We start from the raw sequence: 22,001 nt of genomic DNA on the forward strand, positions 1-22,001 counted from the left end.
ATATAGTCACTCTTTTTCTGGTCTCAATTTACAAAGTTAATACCAAGGTTTTTGTACGAGAGTAAAAGACATAAAGAAGTTAAAATCAATAGAACGACGGTTTGAGTTTTTAACTGGACAGTGTAAATTGAACATTAACTTTAAATCAGGGCGAAAGCAATTTTTAAGGTTAACTAAATTCTAATTATTTTCAAAAATTATTTTTAAAAGTTAAATGTGAGGACGAGATTTAAGCATTTAAGTTTAATCATATAATCTAAGTCAACAGAGCGAGAGTTTGAGACGAGGGCGTTTAAACGGTTAGTATTTTCTCAAAAGGAGTTTCCATAGATTTTATTATTTTCAAAAGTGATTTTAGATTTAACGAAATAGTGAGAGCGTACGTTAAAATATAAAGTCATAGTCTAATTCAACAGAGCGAGAGTTTGAGGAAAAAACTTTTAATTAATAGTGTCTAATGAAAAGACTTATTTTAAAATTAAGAAAAAGACCAACGAAGATTTGATTCCCTAATTACGACGAACTACATACTGATATCCGTATTATTTGATATTTTATCTAGATCCAAATTTAGTTTTACTTTTCTCCCAAATCATTAAAGTATCATCCGCCTTAGCTTTACACAGTAACCCTAGAAGAACGGTAGATCGATTCATTAAGTCCCTGTGGGATCGATATCTTTTAAAACTACGCGATTAGACTGTGCGCTTGCAGTTAGTACCCCGATAGACTCATAAAGTCGCGATCAGGTGTTTGGGTTAAGGGCCAAACAACTCTTGGTTCAAGATGGAGCACAAAGGTATAATGTATTTGGCTCAAAGAACAGGTATATCACATGGAGTGAATGAAGGTATATTACGAATGTATCATGGAGATGAATGGAATGAAGCGACCAAAGTCACAGAATTGGGTATTTGAAAATAAGTGACTGAAGTAGTATTGTTTGAAACCGAAAGGTGAAATTGTATTGGAATCCATAAGAGAAATGAGATTTCTACCAAAGAGGGAAACAACTCTAACCGCTATGTGGACCAGCAGGCCGCCATTATAGGGCGTTTAGCCAAAAAGGAAGGAATTAAGTGTTTGGGGTTGTTTGCCCAAACAACTCTAGGTAGAAAGACAGACTACATTAGGTGTCCCAAAAAGATGTATATGGAGTTCCAAAGAAAGTGTATTTCGTTGTCAACGGAATAATATGTCACTGGGTGAACGATTTATGATCGAAGGTAGATAATGGATTGTGAAAGATATGAGTGATGCCCTAAGGCAAAGAAGGAATAATTATAAGTATGCTTGCCAAGGATTTGCATCCTCGTGCCTACGTATTCTCATCGTGCAATGAGAAAACCAGAGAAATCATAGTTCGGAACTACGAGAATAGAGAGAGAGACATTTATCTAAGCAACTAGGGCTCACAAGACAAACACATCTTCAAGGGAGGATTGTAGTACTGGAGTGCAAGAAGTAGTATATCACTTGCTGGGGAATCAACAATTCGAGATCAAATAAGGATAATATCTTGGATCCAAGAAGGAGATAGACTCTTAATCGAAGAGCAAGGTAAGCATTTACCAATACATGGACTAGCGGGTAGCCACTATAAGGTAAAGCCAAAAAGAAAGACTGGATTAGGTGTTTGAGGTTGTTTGCCCAAACAACTCTAGGATGAAGAGATGGACTGTCATTAGGACGTCCTAAAAGGATAGACAGGGAGTCCAAGGAGAAGTATGATTGATCTCAAAAAGATGGTATTGATTGCATGAATGGAGAATGATTAATTGATAAATAGGGTATAGATAAGATAGCTCGCGAAGAAATTGGGTTCTCCTGCCTACGTACCCTTATAGTGCAATAAGGAAATAAGAGCTTTCGTAGTTCAGCCTACTACGGTTGAAAGCAAATTGATTGGAGGCAAGAAGAAATGGATGATTAATTTGAATGGAATAGAGAGACTTGATATTTACTGGATGAGAGTCACACTAAAGTCTATGGGTAAAGGTGGATACGATAAACAACGAGCCAAATGTCTTGCACCCAAAGATATCCAGAATGAGTGTAGGAAAGCTTCATTCTCATTCCTTATTTACCACTTAAGGCTCGTGGCATGTAACTCTCGTCTTGAACTTTCAAGTGGTGGGAGAGAGGAGAATCTTGTAGTTGTTTCTTGTACTGATGGTAAAGACCTTATCAATCATTTGATTCGAATCGCACTAAAGTCTATAAATAGAGGTGAATACGATGAGCGCTGGGTCATACGTCCCATACCCAAAGATACTCAGAATGGGGGTAGGAATACTCCAGTCATACTCCTTCTCCATTACTTAAGGCTCGTATCGTACAACTTGATTCATGATTGATAAGTTGTTGATTGCAGTCCTTGCTTGTTGTTTTTGCTTTGTGAAGAGAGACTTGTCAATCGTGTGGTTAGAATTGTGCTAAAGTCTATGAATAGAGGTGAATACGATGAGCGCTGGGTCATACGTCCCATACCCAAAGATACTCAGAATGGGGGTAGGAATACTCCAGTCCCACTCGTTCTCCATTGCTCAAGGCTAGTGTCACACACTTCTAACTTTGATTTAACAAGTTTGTGAAGATGCCACCTTTGATGTGCTTGAATAATCCGATGTTTGGTGTGACTGGGGATGCCTTGAATGAATATCTTGTCTTGAGGCGTTGGGCTCCACAGATTGGAAGAAAAGTCTTATTAAGTGACCAAGGGTCTTTTGGTCACTCAATTTATACTGTGGAATTATACAAGTTCAAAGGATTTAATTAATCAAAATTGCTTTTGATCAATTTAATCATGGGATTTATTTTGGTTTTAGGGAACTAGGTTTGGATCTAATCAGAGTTAGTAATTGTTAGAAACCATCCTAAAGGGTCATGCATTGATTTATTAAAATTAATTGAAAATTCTAAGTTAGAAGTCCTAAGGGCGAAAGTACATATTAATCAAAATTTTGATTAAAAGTCCTAGGTATAAGTCCTAAAATTGTAAGGAGGTGATTAAATTCTATGTCACATTCTAATCCTAAAGGAATCATGCCATTCTAACACAAAATAACAAAATAAGGCCCATAAGGGCAAAATGGTCAATTTCAAAATATGTCAAATTCTATGGTCTAAAGTTGATTAAATCCTAATGTTGATCTTAACCTAATGTTGATAAGTATCATGATTCTAAATTTAGTCAAGCCTAAATTGTTCCTAATTAGAAAATTCTAAATAAAACCCTAATTAAAATTCTAGTTAAAACTCTAATTAAATTCTAATGTCCTAATGATCAAGATTTAAAATCTAATTCCAACAATTAATCTAATTAAACTAATAATACTAATTAACCTAATTAGAATGTAAACAATAAAAAGAAAATAAAAGAAAACAATTAAAATTGGAAGAGGGTGTGTAAATGTTAAATGGGTGGTGTGAATTGTGTTCAGGCTAATGGGCTGCAAGCTGAGCCCATTACTGATTTTTTACAGCAAGCAAATCCAAAGGAACTGGGGGTGTGCGAAGCAGCAATAGAATGGGGTGTTTGAGCCCAAAATACATCCGAACGCTCACCATAGGGGGGTGCGTTTTGGAATCGCATGGTGAACTAGCAAAATTTCCAAGGGGCCTGACGAAGCCCAATTCCAGTTTCTTTTGTAAACCCTTGAGGGTTTGTTAGTAGTGTACGTGTATGGAAAGTAAAATACAATGGGCCTTGAGGAAATGAGCCCAATCCTCACCTCTGTTGACTTTTCCAAGTCAACAGAGTTCAAACTCTAATCCTAACGTGCGCTCAACTCACTGTCATCCGCCTTGGTTCACTACCCCGGCAACTGTCATCGGCGCTGGTGTTAGCTTATGGTCCAAATCTCTACCTCAATCGAAACACAAAACCAGGCTAAACATGAAAATGGAAATGAAATGGAGAAACACTCCTCGTACTGGCCGAATCGCACCTCTAAAGGGAGGAACCCTAACCTCTAGAAGTTCAAATTAAATCGTGTGAGGCGCAAACCAAACCTTACAACTATGGGGCTTCTACTCCCTATGTTAGATACCACCACTTGGTGAGCTCAATGCAAGAAAAGGCGACTGAAACGAAAATGACATACTGGAGAAGATGATCGGAATGTTTGTCGGTAAGCTTTATGACCTTGATTCTTTCTCCTTCTTCTTCTTCTAAACTGGACCAATGCAAAGTGAGAGTGTGGTGGTTTAGCCCAAGCGGAATTGAAGCTTAAATGTGAAGCTTCAATGGCTTCTTAGGAGAGAATAGAGCTCTGGTAAGGGTGAGTGAAGAAATTGCAAAGAGAATTTGCACAAATTCACACAAGGTTCCAAGGGTTATTGAAAATGAGAGTTGTGAATTGCTTAAATAGGGCTTAGGTTTGGAGTTAGATTAGGCTTCGGATGAGGTTAGGAGTTGGTTGAGGATGGCTTGGAGTTAGTTAGGGGTGACTCACTGATTTGACAATAAACTCAGTTAGTTAATGAGTGATGAACTCAGTTAGTTAAGTTGGTTTTAGTTGGTTAATGAATGAATGAATGAAAATGATTTTGACTGGCTATTATAGGTTAGAAGGAGATTGAGATTAAGTTGAAATGGTTTTTTAATGAGCTATTATCCAAGTCACAAGTTAGCCTTAAGTGACCTTGATTTGGCTTGAAATGAAGGGTAGTTTTTGTAGGTGAATATTAGTGGTTTGTGAGCAAAGCTATGTTATGTTTACCAATGCCTTGCAAGCTCAAACATGTGTATCTGATTTCCCTTTGTCTTTCATATTACCCCATTGGTTTCACTGCAAAGTTGGTTCATGTTATCCATTGCAGGCTTTGAGCATAATCAAGAAATTCATCGAACCAAACCCATGGTACAACTTGGTCATGGCTTGTGAGGTGCTTGCTTGGAATGTTTGTGCAGACTGCTGTGTTAATGCTCTCCCATTGAGATGCCTATTTCTAGATGACACATCATGGTGTGCTAGGGATCTTTGTGATGCTGCTGGTTTGATAGTAGGCCATTGGTTGTTTATGATTTTGGTTCAGGGGATGCTATATGTTGGAGAGGTTTCATGAACATTGCTGCAAGTTTTACAGGTTTTAGGAAGATTTTGGTAGGATAGTTTCTCCTGCTGCAAGATCACTTGAATTAGAAACAGGTTTGAGGTAGCTGCTAGGTTCAAGGTGCATTACTTGATAGCTTGATATGTTTTGCATTTATCCTACTCATCTCCATGTTGCTGCAGGTTTTGGCTTTGAAAACTTGGTTAGTGAATTGTCTTAGGTTATGTTAATGAGGCTTGTTATGCATTGCTTGGTGCCAGGTTTTTGTGGCTTAGCTTGATGCAAGTTTCATATGTATGAACCAATGATCTCTTGGTAGGGGTTTATGGTGAACTGCTTTACACATATTATGGTCTGCAGGTTTATGGCTATGGTTGTTTCTTGACTTGCATTATTTTGCTAAGTTCTGCATTTTGGCAAGGTTGCATAGCTTCAATTCTTCTTTAATGTAGATTATGTCATGCTCATACTCAGTTTTGAGGTTTATTCTTGCAAGCTCGTGTTTGTATAGCAACATGATTGTTGATTGCAGCAGGTATGTATGAAATGTAGCAGGATTATTCATGGTCACAAGGGAACAATGATGATAGACCAAGCTGCAAGGTAAGGCTGCCATATCATGGTACTGAGGTAGCAACAAGGTTAATGATGCAGGTACATGAGAAGACATAGCTTGAATTTTGGCATGGTAAACCCTTCATGAGGACAGTGGCTTGGTTGATGTTTTCATGTGCTGTTTGCTGCAGGGTTTGTTGGTTTAGTCTCATTGTTCAGCAAGTTGGATGGTTTGGCAAGGTTGTGCTGTACTACGAGCATGGAGTTTGGTTGCAGCTTCCATGAGCATATTCTTGTGGTACTGCTGCAGAGTATTTGGAAAGGCAATATGGTGTAGCAGCTGGCATTAGGCTCATGTGTCACGACTGAATGTAGTTGTGTTGGTTTGTTGCTGCAGGATACAGGTTTCCAAACTGCAGCCTCCATTCAACTAGTTATCAACAAGTGTTTCCATGATTTTGTTGTGTGGTTTTAGATCCAGGCCAAGGGTGATAATCAAAGGACATGGTTGGACTACTAGAGGACTCTTTGGTCATTGATTAAGGGCAGGCTAAGGGCAAATGTCAATGGTTCAAAAAAACCACAATGACATGGTGCACCACATGTGTTACTTGCAATGGAAGCAACCAAGAACAAAACATCAATAAACATGAGGATTGGATGACACATTGAAGCAAAGGGCCAAGCCAAGTTTGGATAGTCAAGAGCAAGTGAGGGTTGACTTTGGTCAAAGTTGACCAAAAACTCAACTATTGACCAAAGTCTGTCATACCCCAAAACTCACCCTACCTTTCACAAAGTTCTTCTAGGTAACTAACCTTAATCATATGCATAGCCTCACATACATGTCATTTCATCCGCATAATCATGGTCAAATACTAGAGGACATGTATCTTGGATTCCAAACATTGTGCTTACACCTAGTGGAAACTAGGGTTTCTCTATAGCTAAAGATGGCTCAATCAGTCAAACCCTAAGCCTATGTACATGCTCAACATGGGAGGCTCAACAGTGACTCTTTGTGGGTATCTATAAACCCTAATTATCCCCAAGCCCTAATTCTTGGCCATTACTCCTTAGGGGTGTCTCTAACCCCACTTCATGGGTCCATCATCAGTCCATGATATGCATGTTTCACTGGCTTGCCCAAGATCCAGCCAAGGCCCACTTGGTCATGTGTTTTCCTTTGTTTGATTAACACTAATCTCATGGCCCCACATGTTATTCCCTTGATCATGGTTTGTTTATGTTCATTGGTAGTACATGGTTTCTCATGGTTTGTTCATAAAATATTCTTTGGTCCATGTAGTTTCACTACCCATTGGTCCATGCTGAGGCCTAGCACGATCTACCAAAGTCTTGTTAGACATCACTCATTACATCATCCATTCAAGTGTGTCGATTTTAAGAGGTTTAGGTTTGATTATGTGGAGGGTTCACTCAAGTCTATCTTCCATCCAATTCATTCCATTTTCAATATCAGAGCTTGCTTATTAAAGTCATATTTATTTCAATACATTCAAGTAATTGGGTTGTCAGCCGTACCTAGCCTGAGAACCCGACACTTAAATTTCCCCTTTAAAACATCTAATGATTCAAACAAGTTAAATCTAGACTCTATGAGTAAGAAAAAGAATAGTTAGGACTTCATTGTCCTCTCGATTCCCAAGTACTTTGATCGTTGACTTTACTTAGTTAAGGGTTAGAGACTTGTCTCCCTCTAAGTTCCAACGATTAAACTTGCCAAACTCCTTTCATAAACAAATCTCTTTTTGGATGAAAAATAGTGGTTTGGATAACTTGTCCTCTCGACTCCCGAGTTATTGGACCGTTGACTGTATCTAGCCAAGGGTCTAATGCTTGTCTCCATGCATAAAATCGACCCCAACAAATCAAATCATATTTTTCCTTAGTGCACTCTATTTAAAACCTTTCAATAAGGACGTGTTACTTCCATTCTACCGTGAACGAAGCTTAAGCCTCCATGTGCGAGCAAGTAATGTTTAACTGCTAGAGTGCGAACCAAGCGTATCCACTTTACTGCAAACAAGCAAATACTTTCCGCTCCCATGACAGAGTATACAAGCAAGTGAACAGTAGCACATGAATGTCAATAATGTTCAGTAAAAGCAACCAAACAAATACGCCATTTTTGAGCCAAACTACGAAGCTCTGACTTCCCTATTGCACGTATAGGGATACGTAGGCACGAGGGCCCAAATCCTTGGCGAGCACACTAACTTAAAACTTATTTTCTCTCTCATATCATTCTCTCATCTCATTTCCAATTGAAAGCAACTTAAAGATAAATAAACATCCATATGCATTTGATACGAGCAAGTGGTTCCCATGGAGTACCATGGATGTGAGGGGTGGTAATACCTTCCCCTTGCATAACCGACTTCCGAATCCACTCTTGGTTGCGAGACCATTTCTCTCATTTGGGGTTTTATCGCTATTTTCCCTTTCCTTTGGAATAAATAAAATCCGGTGGCGACTCTGTATTTTTCACGGCGCTTCAGCTGGCGACTTTGCTGGGGACAATATGGAGTTCCCATAAGCGAGTCAAGCCTAGCTTGTCTGTATCATTTTCCTTGGATGTTTACTTCTGTTATCACTTTATTTATTTATCCATTCCTGTTATATATTCCTGTTATATATTATCCTGCTTTGATCTTGTGGGATAGGTAGTATAGAGCGAGAAGCCCAATACACGGGCTTAGAGAGTTCACCTAAGATATGAGGGCTATTCGTATTGGCCCGTCGGACATAGTTGTCTTGAAGGGGAGGTACGAAGACCCCGCTTGGAGTAGATTCTTTTTGGAGTTTGGTTGGCACGTGAGTCACATTCGTGTTGACGACCATTCTTCCGAAGAGGGTCCATGACTCCGAGGACCTTTAGACAATCCTTGGCTTCTGAGGTTGAAGGAAACTTCACTTAGAGGAGGTCATCCCGAAAGTGTTGTTGGCCCACAAGTATTTTGTGTCGACGACGCCGCTTTCGCCTCATGACCCGTGAATCTAAGCATCTTCAGGAGTCTTAGTACTCACCTCGTGAGGGTATATGGGTTTCTTGCAGGGAAACTTAACCTCCAACACACCTTGAATCTACAGTGGTCCTGTCCTCTTGTAGTATATGCATTCATAACATATTGCATTTTGCATACATACATTGGGCCTTATTCTCGGAGAACCCTAAAGGTTTGTGATTATGCAGTAAACATTCCAAGATGGGCTCAGAAAGGAGGAATACCCTTCCACTCAAGTTCAAGCTTCCTAGAGTGGACACCCTGATAACTCTCCGCAACAAGGTGACTCCTTGCAAGAAGAATAACTTCATCTGCAGATATGGTCGGATCCTCGATCTCATTACTACTCCGATATAACTCTGAGCTCTTGTGGCTTTGTCCCATTATTATGATCCACCTCTCAGGTGCTTCACGTTCCAAGACTTCCAGTTGGCTCTAACTATTGAAGAGTATGAGAGACTCCTAGGTTGGTATGTGAAGGACCACCCCCCCATTCACTAAGTTAGGTGAACCGTTGATGCCTGCATCGGTCGCTGAAGTACTCCATCTACCTATTGAAGAGGTCTCCCTTGGTCTGGGACCTAGGGGGTTTGCTAGAAAGTTCTTGGAAGAAAATGCATGGGCCTTGGAGAAAGAGGGGGAATGACTTCCTTTTTCAGTGCCATCCTTGCTCTACTGATTTATGGAGTCATCTTGTTCCCAAATGACGACGACTACATAAACCACTCCATCATCAGCGTGTTCGTGTCTGGGAATCTCGTCCCTGCATTGGTGTCTGATGTGTACTACTGCTTGCACACTAGGCATGAGAAGAGAAATGGCGTCGTGTTGAGTTGTGCTTCAATGTTGTATACTTGGCTTATATCTCATATGCCTCAAAATGGGCCTTGGGTGGACTTCCTGAAAGATTTGAGGTGGTCCCAGAAGTTTGCTTCTCTCACCGCCGAAGCTTTGGTTTGGTACCTTCCTGCCTCCAACGTAGAGCAAGTGATCATGAGCTGTGGAGACTTCCCGAATGTGCCACTCATGGGTCCACGAGGTTGCATCAACTACAACCTTTCGTTGGCCCTGAGACAATTGGGATACCCGATGGAGAATGAACCAAGAGTTGAACTACTAAAGGACTTCATTTTTCCTGATGTAGGAACAGAGAACCCAACTCTGTTGCAGAGGGTTAAGAGGGCTTGAACCCAGATTCATCGCAAAGGCAAAGAGCTAGGCAAGCGTGATTGCCGAGCTAAAGAGTCATACCGCCAATGGGTGGTGCAAAGGGCCAAGGAAGTCAAGATACCACACAGTGTGGATGTCCCGATTCCTCCTCCAGAACCAGAACCAGTACATGCTTCTAAGAAAGAAGTGGATGCACTGAAAGCAATTATCGCTCAATTTACCAAAGAAAATGAGGACTTGCGATCAAAGCTTCATGCATTGGATAGAGACCATGCTAGGCTGAAAAGGAAGAGCGAGGAAGACCTCAAGCTTTTATCAGAAAGAAGAAAGAAGGCTAAAATTGAGGAAGATCTCATTAAGAAATACCAAGAGGGTTTAGCTCAAGCAGATATGGGGTTGAGTTCTCTCTGCAAACAGCTGAAACAGATGGAGAAAGAACAAGGGGACAACCACCATTGGTTCGAGTTGGCTGTCAAGGAGAAGAAGGCATTGAGAGATGAGACTGACCTGGAGATTCAGGATCTCAAGCTTGCCCTCCGCGAGGCCAAGACCAAGATAGAGGTGGAACGTCGCCTCAAAGAGGAGGCAATAAGGATTTCATATGTTACCCCTCAAATATGGAAGGAGAAGTGCCACCAGGTTGAGATTGCCATCACAACTGTCGAACACTAGAAAGGTCGTTTTTCTGCTTTGAAGAATGAGAGTTTTGGTTGGCTCAAGGAGAAGACTAAGATGAATAGCCTTCTTGACACCTATGCTGGATCTATCAACTTGTTGCAACCTGCAGCCGCTCTATACCGAGCCAAGTATGATTGCTTGGCAAGGTTCTGCAATGAATTAACCCAAGAAGTTCCTTGGAAGCTAGAGGACGCCCTAGAGGACGCTGATGAGAAGACCACTCCCCGCTCCATACTCTGATTCCTCTACCTTTGCGACCGAATGATGAAAAGGTTCAAAGTTGAGTTGAAGGAGATGAAGGAGCGAAAATCAAAACGCATCATTTGAGCATAGATCCATGTTTTCTTTTCCATGTTTTGAATTACTTTACTTAATGCCTTTGTTATTGAAATATCAAATTCACGAATAAAGTTGCTTGATTTGAGTGAAGTCGGTGTTCCAACTTTTATGTCTATTCTATAATGCTTTATTGTCGCATCATGAATCGTATAAGGCTTCCCCGAGAATAAAAAAACGAACGAACATGCATCATGCATCAATCATTTATCCATGCATTTCATAATATATACAGTTGGTCTCACCATCATTTTGGCTTTTCATTCAGTACTTCTCATCGTCAAGCTGACTTCCCACTTCTACAACACCCGAGCTAAGCAAAAGATAGCTATGGAAAGGATTGAGCAAAACCAGACTGCCATGCAGGAGGAGATAACTCAAGTGAGGGCCCAACTGGGGAAACTCATGGACATCATGCAGAACGTCGTCCATCGACAAGAAAAGAATCGCTAGGATAACCCAGGGGCCAATGTCAACATGAACGTTGCTAATCCCATCATAGGGAATGGAATCTGGTCGCCAATCAGACCCATGTGGAAGGGATACCTAACAATCCAAATGTTGCTCACACTTACCATGTTCCTATCCATGGGGGTTCCCAAGCTGGTACAGAGGACCACGATGGAGACTTCTTCAAGCTTAGGAACGAGTCAGTGTACGAACCTTTCGAGCCACCACAGAATGAGCTTGAAATGAAGCTTAAGATGATGGACGAAAGAGTCCAAGCCATTGAGGGCCCTAACACCTTTGGGTTGGATGTTGCTGATATGTGCTTAGTCCTAGGGATCAAGACCCCAGCTAAGTTCAAAGTACCTGCCTTCGAGAAATATCAGGGAAATACCTGCCCCAAGATCCATGTCAGGTCTTACTACAGGAAAATGGCTGCTTATTCGGGCGATGAAAAATTGTTGATATATTTCTTTCAAGACAGTCTCAACGGAGCATCCCTCGAATGGTACATGCAACTTGAACACTCGCATGTGCGTTCTTAGAGAGAGTTAGTTGAAGCTTTCTTGAAACACTACCAGTATAACACTGACATGGCACCGGATAGGACGCAACTTCAGAGCTTGGCTCAAAAATTTGAAGAATCCTTTAAAGAATACGTACAAAATTGGAGGGGCCTAGCTGCTAGGGTGCAGCCACCTATGCTTGAGAAGGAGCAGGTTGATATGTTCATGGGAACACTCCAGGTCCCCTACTATGAGAAGCTGGTAGGAAGTACGTCGACTGGTTTCTCTGATCTGGTCGTTGCTAGCGAAAGGATTGAGAGTGGTGTAAAGGCTGGAAAGATCCCGAGCCCTGCTAATGCTGCCAATGAGGCGAAGAAACCTTACAGTGGTTTTCCTAAGAAAAAAGAGGGAGAGACCAACGCCGCATCAACCTCCAAGGGGAAGGGTAAAGCTTACCGAACCCCGTATTATCAGGTCGCAGAAGTGACTCCTAACCACTATCAACCACCCACATATGTTATTCCTGCCGCTCCGCAGCAAGCCCCTGGTTAGCCGCCTGCCCAGTACCAACAGCCGTACGCCCCCAGGCCGAACAATTATCAGCAATACCCACCGGGCCAACAACGTCCCAGAAGACAAAAGAGGAGACTAGGTCCAATTCCTATGAGTTGCAGTCAACTACTAAATCATCTGTTGAACTGTTCTCTTATCAAGCTCAGGGAAGCCAAGCCTCCACCATCCCCACTCCTACCGGGCTACGACGCAAACGCACGATGTGAGTTCCACAATGGGGCACCCGGACATACTCTTGATAATTGTAAAGCGTTCCGGTATAAAGTGCAAAATCTCCTTAACTCGAAGACAATAATTCAATGCCTCCTCACGCCGGACATCCCGTGAACATGATCCAAGAGTCTGTTGTGGTCGACCGTATCTCGAAGTTCGACATGATAAAGACTCTGTTACTGGAAGTGAAGAAACAATTTCTCTTAAGGAACGTGTTCCCTGGATGTAATGATGACTGTGCATGTTATGGGGATACCCCACAAGGTTGTGAAGAGCTTAGAGAAGGTGTTCAAATGCTGATAGGTCAGGGCATCTTCCTAGTAGAACATTCCTCGGCAACCAACGAGGTGTCTACTCTAGAGATACCTTCTATCCAGTACAAATACCTGTTGAGAGTGCTCCCACAACGCCCCTGGTAATTGTTGTACCGGCTCCGTTCCCATACGAAAGCACCAAGGTCGTTCCCTGGAACTATGACTCTATAGCCTATCTGCATGGGCGAAGACTCGAAGAGAGGACTGCCAAAGCTCGGAAGACTTTGGTAATCCATGTACCCTCTAAAGTTCCTAAGCCTGCCGAGGTACAAAAACCATTGGAAGTCCAAGAGCTAATGGTGAACATTACAGGCACTAGCGGCATGACCCGAAGCGATCGCATATTTGTTGCACCACTACCGCCACCTGAAAGAGAGAATCTTGGAACTAACGCCAAGAGCAAGGGTAAGCAACCTGCCAGCCTGGAGCAGGAGCAAACCCAAACTCAAGGCAAAGTTGTTCCAGATGATGTGGAAGAGTTCCTCCGCATCATAAAGAAAAGCGACTACAAAGTGGTTGACCAGATCAACCAAACACCATCCAAGATCTCTATATTGTCATTACTGTTGTGTTCCGAAGCCCATCGAGATGCTCTAATCAAGTTTCTCAGTGTCACCCATGTGCCCTAAGAAATCACAGTCAACCAATTCGAAAGGGTGGTGGCTAATATAACTTTGAAGGGATGCCTAGGCTTTTGCGATGATGAGTTGCCTCCCGAGGGAATAAATCATAACAAAGCCTTACATATATCCATAGAGTGCAATGACACGATAATGTCCAGGGTGTTGGTGGACACAGGGTCTTCTTCAAACGTGCTTTCGAAGATTTCCCTCACCAAAATGACAATAGAGGGCCTACTGATGAAGCCCAGTGCGTTGATAGTGCGGGCCTTCGATGGTTCACATTGATCGGTCATTGGAGAGGTGGACCTTCCTATCAAGATAGGGTCGTACACTTCCTTCGTGACCTTCTATATGATGAATATCCATCCAGCATATAGTTGTATCTTGGGCCGCCCATGGACCCATGCTGCAGGGGCAGTAACCTCTACCCTCCATCAAAAACTGAAGTTTATCATCAGTGACAAGTTGATCACCATTGATGGAGAGGAAGACATTCTGGTCAGCCAACTACCCTCTTTCCGGTATGTTGAAGTGGATGGGGAGATTCACGAAACACCCTTACAGGCATTCGAGATCGCCAACGTGTTAATGAATCCCCTCAATGGAAGAACATCTGGAAAATCTGAGCTCCCAATGTCGTCATTAAAGGATGCTCAGACAATAATAAAAGCAGACCATCCAGAGGGATGGGGGAGAATCTTGGAGCTGCCTGTCAACAAAAACAGGTCTGGCTTAGGGTACCACCAAGAGCAGACAATCCAGCAAAGTACACCAATGAGGGGCGACGAGATGGCCCTTTCCATTCCAGGAAACTTCATAAGTGTTGGGCATCTCTTCCAGGAACAGGTCACCATGGTAGGCGAAGGCCTTAATACCTCAGAAGATGATTGCTTCTTGCTCAAGAAAGCGGCGGGACAACAACTCAACAATTGGACAGAAGTGGACCTACCTGAAGTTACTTTCTGTCAAACGTAATTTTCTATTTTTCATTTCGGATCCCTATGCCCGTGCCCAAGGCATAGTGGAACTTGTAGGGCCTCCATTGTTTTCTTCATTGCTTTAAAATGAAATAAAATGACTGTTTCGCATACAATTTCGCCCTCTGTCTTTCTCTTTTCATTTTTTTCAAATTTTTTTCTAAAATAAAGCATGAATCACTCATGCAAATCCGACTCGGATTCCATTGACAACAAAAATGTTATGGCTGATTATAATTTCGAGAGTCTGATCTACCAAGCCGAGGAAGAGTATGACGAAGATTGTGAACTCCCAGAGGAGCTGGCCAGATTACTACAGTAGGAATCCAAATTGGTTCAACCGCATCGGGAGTCATTGGAGACTGTCAATCTTAAGACCGAAGACTGCAAGAAGGAAATCAGGATTGGCGCCGACCTACGTGTCGAGGGCAAGAAGAGGCTGATCGAGTTACTGCATAAATACGTCGATGTGTTTGCTTGGTCATATCAAGATATGCCCGGGTTAGACACAGACATTGTGATGCACTGTCTGCCGCTCAAACAAGACTGTCCTCCAATGAAGCAGAAACTGAGAAGAACTCGACCTGATATGGCTATCAAGATCAAAGAAGAGGTTCAAAAACAACTGGATGCAGGTTTTCTAGCAGTTGCGAATTACCCCCAGTGGGTTGCCAATATCGTGCCTATACCTAAGAAGGATGGCAAGGTACACATGTGTGTGGATTATAGAGACCTGAATAGGGCTAGTCCAAAGGATGACTTTCCACTGCCACACATTGACGTGTTAGTGGATAATACCGCACAATTATTTGTATTCTCCTTCATGGATAGTTTCTTTGGATATAACCAAATCAAAATGGATCCAGAAGATAGGGAGAAGACAACATTTATCACCCCTTGGGGGACATTCTGCTACAAAGTCATGTCGTTCGGCCTGAAGAATGTTGGGGCAACATATCAAAGAGTTATGGTCACTCTCTTTCACGATATGATCCACAAAGAGATTGAAGTATACGTTGATGATATGATTGCTAAGTCCCAAAGAGAAGAGGAACACCTCACCCATCTGCACAAGTTGTTCGAGAGGCCGAGGAAGTTCCGATTGAGACTTAATCCAAATAAATGCATGTTCGGAGTAAGATCTGGCAAGCTGCTAGGTTTTATCGTGAACCAACGTGGCATTGAAGTGGATCCCGACAAAGTTAAGGCCATACAAGTTATGCCCGCACCGAGAACGGAAAAAGAAGTTTGTGGTTTTTTAGGACGGTTGAACTATATAGCCAGGTTCATATTGCACCTGACTGCCACATGCGAACCGATCTTCAAGCCCTTGTGGAAGAACCAAGCCGTCAAGTGGAACAAGAACTGCCAAAGAGCCTTTGAGAGGATAAAGCAGTATCTCTAGGAGCCACCCATCTTGATACCACCGGTACCAGGAAGGCCACTTATCATGTACTTGACAGTTCTAGAGGACTCTATGGGTTGCGTGTTGGGTCAACACGACGAAACAGGTAGAAAGGAACATGCCATCTACTACCTTAGCAAGAAGTTCACTAATTGCGAATCGAGGTATTCTTTGCTAGAAAAAACTTGTTGCGCCCTCGCCTGGGCCGCCAAACGGTTAAGGCAGTACATAGTGACACACACCAATCTACTGATCTCCAAAATGGACCCTATTAAGTACATCTTTGAGAAACCCACTTTGACAGGAAGGGTTGCCCGTTGGTAGATGGCCTTGACGGAATACGACATTCAACACGTCACCCAAAAAGCCATCAAGGGAAGTGTTTTGTCTGATTACTTGGCCCACCAGCCGGTGAAAGACTACCAACCAATGAAGTTCAGCTTCCCTGACGAAGATATCCTGTTCATAAGAGAGTGCAATATTCCAGGCCCCGAAGAGGGCCCCGAACCGGGATCACGATGGATGCTCGCGCTTGATGGTGCTTCTAACGCACGAGGCCATGGATTAGGTGCCATCATCACATCACCGACAGGATTTCATCTGCCATTCACCGTAAGATTATGCTTCGACTGCACCAACAATATGGCAGAATACGAGGCATGTATCTTCGGTATTGAAGCAGCAATCGACTTAAGGATCAAGATACTTGAAGTTTATGAAGACTCAACTCTCATTATTAGCCAAGTGCGGGTAGATTGGGAGACCCGCGATCAGAAGTTGATTCCGTACAAAGAACATGTCCTGAAATTGATCCCTTACTTTGATGAAATCTCTTTTCATCACATCCCACGGGAAGAGAATCTATTAGCAGATGCCCTTGCTACCCTAACGGCCATGTTCAAAATCACTTGGAAGAATCAAGCTCCTGCCATCAGCATTGACCGCCTAGATGAGCCGGCATACTGTCTAGCTACCGAAGAAGAGTCAGATGGCAAACCCCGGTATCATGACATCAAAACGTATCTCGAAAAATAGGTGTACCCAGATAACGTGTCGATCATAGACAAGAAAGCTTTAAGGAGGCTCTCCTCTAAGTTCTTCTTAAGTGGAGATGTGTTGTATAAGCGAAGCTATGATTCAGTGTTGCTCAGATGTGTCGACAGACGCGAAGTCAAGCAAATTATAAATGACGTGCATGAAGGGTCGTTTGGAACACACTCCGGCGAGCATTCAATGGCTAAAAAGATCCTCAGAGCAGGATACTACTGGTTGACCATGGAAACGGACTGCTTCCGTCACGTGCAGACTTGTCATAAATGCCAAATCTATGCTGACAAGATACACGTGCCTCCGGTACCTCTCAATGTCATTTCATCGCCATGGTCGTTTGCTATATGGGGCATAGATGTGATCGGCCATATTGAACTGACTGCTTTGAATGGGCATAGGTTCATCCTGGTCGCCATAGACTATTTTACCAAATGGGTAGAAGCTACGTCATACACAAACATCACCAAACAAGTGGTAGCTCGTTTTCTGAAACGCGACATTATCTGCCGCTATGGGATTCCTAACAAGATTATCACCGATAACGGTTCGAATCTTAACAACAAGATGATGAAAGAATTGTGCGAGAGTTTCAAGATCGAACACCATAATTCTTCACCTTATCGGCCAAAGATGAATGGTGCAGTAGAAGCAGCCAATAAGAACATAAAGAAAATTATTCAGAAGATAGTGAAGACATACAAGGATTGGCACGAGATGTTTCCCTTTGCACTGCATGGCTATCGTACTTCGGTACGAACCTCGACCAGGGCAACCCCGTTCTCTCTGGTATACGGTATGGAAGAAGTCCTCCCAATCGAGGTGGAGATCCCCTCGCTAAGAATCCTAGAAGACGTCAAACTGGACAAAACAGAATGGATTCAGGCCATACTCGATCAGCTGAACCTCATCAAAGAGAAATGCATGACAGCGCGGTGCCATGACCAACTTTATCAGAAGCGGTTGAAGAGGGCTTTCAATAAGAAAGTGCATCCCAGGAATATCCAGGTCGGAGACCTGGTACTCAAAAAGATCTTGTCCATCCACACAGACCCTCGGGGAAAGTGGACCCTAAATTACGAAGGACCATATGTCGTGAGGAAGGTTTTCTCAGGAGGAGCCCTGGTTCTCTCGACTATGGATGGGGACGATCTGGCGTCACCCATAAATGCACACGCAGTCAAAAAATATTATGCCTGATATGTGACCCGCTAAGTTGATTACCCCCAAGGGGAAACTTAGGCAAAAATGAGCATCCCGGTGGACAGCAAAAAGACAAGGTCCAGGCAAAAATTAGGGATATAAAAAAAAGAATTGAAAACCCGCTAAGTCGATCCTCCCCCCAAAGGGGCAACTTAGGCAAAAAAGGGTATCTCGCTAGGTCGAAAACCCGAAAGGGCGGTCTAGGCAAAAGTTAGGGATTGATAGGCAAGACTGCGTATTGTTCAGGGTCTGTGAATATGTCCTCCCAAGCAATGGAAACCCGAACGGATGGATCAATCCAATCACTATCGACTGGGGCACAGTGCGAAGATTCAGAAAGTATAACGACTATAGCATGATTGGACCTTAATGGAAATTTAAGATTTTCCTATTGCCAATTTGTTTTCATGTAGTTACCTCATTTAGGAATTGCTTCCTTATTGTAAACGCTCATTTACGGGCCCGTTGTCAATCAATAAAACCTTCATTCAGAATCTCCTCATTTTTTCTTCTTTTTGCTTGTGTGCAAAATATAACTGTTATTTCTTTGTAAACATTACATTGAAAATTTCGGGGATAACAATAGTAACGCTATAATGAAAATTCGATTTTTACGTTGATCACAAAGTGTCTAAAGGTAACCATGATGCCCAATTGGTTGCATATATTGCACGAAGACATAAGATCACAAAAGTCCTCAGACCTGTGAGGCTACGACCAAGGAGAATTAGCATTCGCCTTGGTAGCCCCGCCTGTGTGTTTACGCACCAGTCTGGGTATCAGAGGATTCACGGCAGATTCCTTCTTCCAACAGAAGTGAGAGGGCGATAAGTCGGGAAGTCATGCAAGACGCACCCTGCACCCTACAAACAAGGGGCCTTGTCACCCAAACAGACGTACCTCTATTCAGGCACACCATGCCCAAACTTGGGGCATCCGTAAACCATCATTGCATAAGCCCGTCATGCATAGTTTTTATCATTTCATGCATATCATCTGATATAATCATGAAGCTCTCTAAACGAGAAAGAAGCAAGTCCAGAACTCTCTTGGCACTACTCAATAGCCCATTTCCGTCGACACTTTCCTTGGATCCAACCTTGGGGATAAACCCTCTTTCAATACCCCCGTAGTGTTCAGTCCCAGTCGGGAGAACCATTTGTAAGTCCAGTTCCGTTGGCCAAACCATACCCCAGTCGTGTCAAACATACATAACATCAGACCTTCCTGTGTGTCTTTACAAATTGGATATGTTTGACCTAGCCTTCCATTTGTTTTAGAGTGAGTCATATGGCTATAACCTATTTCTTCCCTTTCCAATAAGGTTAACTTTGGAAAACCATTTTGCATTTCTTCTTATCCTGATGAGGTTAACTTCAGGACCCCTTCTTCCCTTCCGATAAGGTTAACTTCAGAAACTTTCTTCCCTCCCTGATAAGGTTAACTTCAGGGCCTTTTTTTTCTTCCCTTTTCGATAGGGTTAACTTCGGAAAATCATTCTACACTTCTTCTCTTCCTAATAAGGTTATCTTCAGGGCCTATTTCTTCTCTTCCTGATAAGGTTAACTTCAGGGTATTACCCGATAAGGTTAACTTTGGGACCCGTTTCTCTTCTCTTCCTGATAAGGTTAACTTCAGGATACCTATCTTCTCTTTCCGATAAGGTTAAATTCGGAATCTCGTATTTGTTTCTTCCCTTCCTTATAAGGTTAACTTCGGGCCCCATTTCTTCTCTTTCCGATAAGGTTAACTTCGGAAACATGTTTCCATTTCTTCTCTTCCTGATAAGGTTGACTTCAGGATGTTACTCTTCTCTTCCCGATAAGGTTAACTTCGGGCCCCGTTTCTTCTCTGTCCGATAAGGTTAACTTCGGAAACCCGTTTCCATCTCTTCTCTTCCTGATAAGGTTAACTTCAGGATATTACCCTTCTCTTCTTGATAAGGTTAACTTCAGGATCCATTTCTTCTCCTCCTGATAAGGTTAACTTCAGGACACCTTTCTTCCCTTTCCGATAAGGTTAAATTCGGAAACTCGTATTCATTTCTTTTCTTCCTGATAAGGTCAACTTCATGGCCATTTTCTTCTCTTTCCGATAAGGTTAAATTCGGAAACTCGTATTAATTTCTTCTCTTCCTGATAAGGCCAACTTCAGGGTCTATTTCTTCTTTTCCTGATAAGGTCAACTTCAGGGTTCATTTCTTCCCTTCTTGATAAGGTTAACTTCAGGATACTTCTCTTCTCTTCCCGACAAGGTTAACTTCGGGAGCCCCCCTACTTTTCTTCTCCAACTCCAATAAGGTTGACTTTGGAATGTTTCCCCAGTGATGTCGCCTTTTCTTTTCTTTCTGATAAGGATAACTTCGGAACTTGTTTTCATCTTTTCTCTTCCTGATAAGGTCAACTTCAGGATCCATTCCTTCTCTTTCCGATAAGGTTAACTTCGGAAACCCGTTTTCATCCCTTCTCTCCCCGATAAGGTTAACTTCGTGATCCATTTCTTCTCTTCCTGACAAGGTTAACTTCATGACACTTCTCTTCTCTCCCCGATAAGGTTAACTTCGGGATTCCTTTCTTCCCCTTCCGATAAGGTTAACTCCGGAGCCTTGTCCCTCATCCTTTTCCTCTCTCTCCGATAAGGTCAACTTCGGAACCCATCCCTCAGTAAAGACAAGTTGTCTTTGGACCTCCCTCCCTTTCTTTCTCTCGGTCACAAATAAAACAAAATGAAGTTCAGGTTCCACTTGGTAAACCTTGTTTCAAAAAAAATCTTTCACCCCATTCGCCCCGACGGAAAAATTTCTCAATGACTGCCAGAGGTTTTTGAAAAAAACGAAAAAAGAAAAGCCTGTAAAAAAAAGAGACTGAGAGTCTATTGAAAAAAGAATAATCATACTACATTAGCATCATGCATATGTCATGCACCCCTAACCTTTCATAAATATCTGTTTGACCAGATAACATTTAAACCCCTAGCAGCTGCCTTGCACAAAGGCTATCTTGTTCACCCTATATCTCAGTGAAGAATTTCTTTGTGACCTATCTTCACATTTCGTTTGTTCTTGGTGGGAAAATTTTCCAATATTTTAGTATTTAATCCCCTCCTACCTTGAATGTCCGGAAGTCATTGTCATCCGTGCATTCAGGTTTGAGAAGATTAAATAGGGGCAGATGTCATACCCCAAAATTCACCCTACCTTTCACAAAGTTCTTCTAGGTCACTAACCTTAATCATATGCATAGCCTCACATACATGTCATTTCATCCGCATAATCATGGTCAAATACAAGAGGACAGGTATCTTGGATTCCAAACATTGTGCTTACACCTACTAGAAACAAAGGTTTCTCTGCAGTTAAAGATGGCTCAATCAGTCAAACCTTAAGCCTATGTACATGCTCAACATGGAAGGCTTAACAATGACTCTTTGTGGGTATCTATAAACCCTAATTATCCCTAAGCCCTAATTCTTGGCCATTACTCCTTAGGGGTGTCTCTAACCCCACTTCATGGGTCCATCATCAGTCCATGGTATGCATGTTTCACTGGATTGCCCAAGATCCAGCCAAGGCCCACTTAGTCATGTGTTTTCCTTGGTTTGATTAGCACTCCTCTCATGGCCCCACATGTTATTCCCTTGCTTGTTCAGGATCTTTGGTCTAAGTTTAGGTCCTAAGCATATCACCTAACCATTCCTTCATCCATAGCTTGTTCATGGTTTGTTTATGTTCATTGGTAGTGCACGGTTTCTCACGGTTTGTTCATGAAATGTTCTTTGGTCCATGTAGTTTCACTACCCATTGGTCCATGCTGAGGCCTAGCACGATCTATCAAAGTCTTGTTAGACATCACTCATTACATCATCCAT

At 42.4% G+C, this 22,001-nt stretch overlaps 1 protein-coding gene across 1 annotated transcript; it reads left to right on the top strand.

Moving 5' to 3' along the window:
* The first annotated feature begins 9,260 nt into the window (after positions 1 to 9,260).
* LOC127104540 (uncharacterized) lies at positions 9,261 to 10,484 on the top strand. The gene is made up of 2 exons (XM_051041726.1): positions 9,261 to 9,782; positions 9,837 to 10,484. The coding sequence occupies exons 1-2, from the start codon at positions 9,261 to 9,263 to the stop codon at positions 10,482 to 10,484; spliced, it is 1,170 nt and encodes a 389-aa protein (XP_050897683.1).
* Positions 10,485 to 22,001: the final 11,517 nt, after the last annotated feature.

The sequence above is a fragment of the Lathyrus oleraceus genome, chromosome 7, assembly GCF_024323335.1.
Source record: "Lathyrus oleraceus cultivar Zhongwan6 chromosome 7, CAAS_Psat_ZW6_1.0, whole genome shotgun sequence".
Lineage (NCBI taxonomy): Eukaryota > Viridiplantae > Streptophyta > Magnoliopsida > Fabales > Fabaceae > Lathyrus > Lathyrus oleraceus.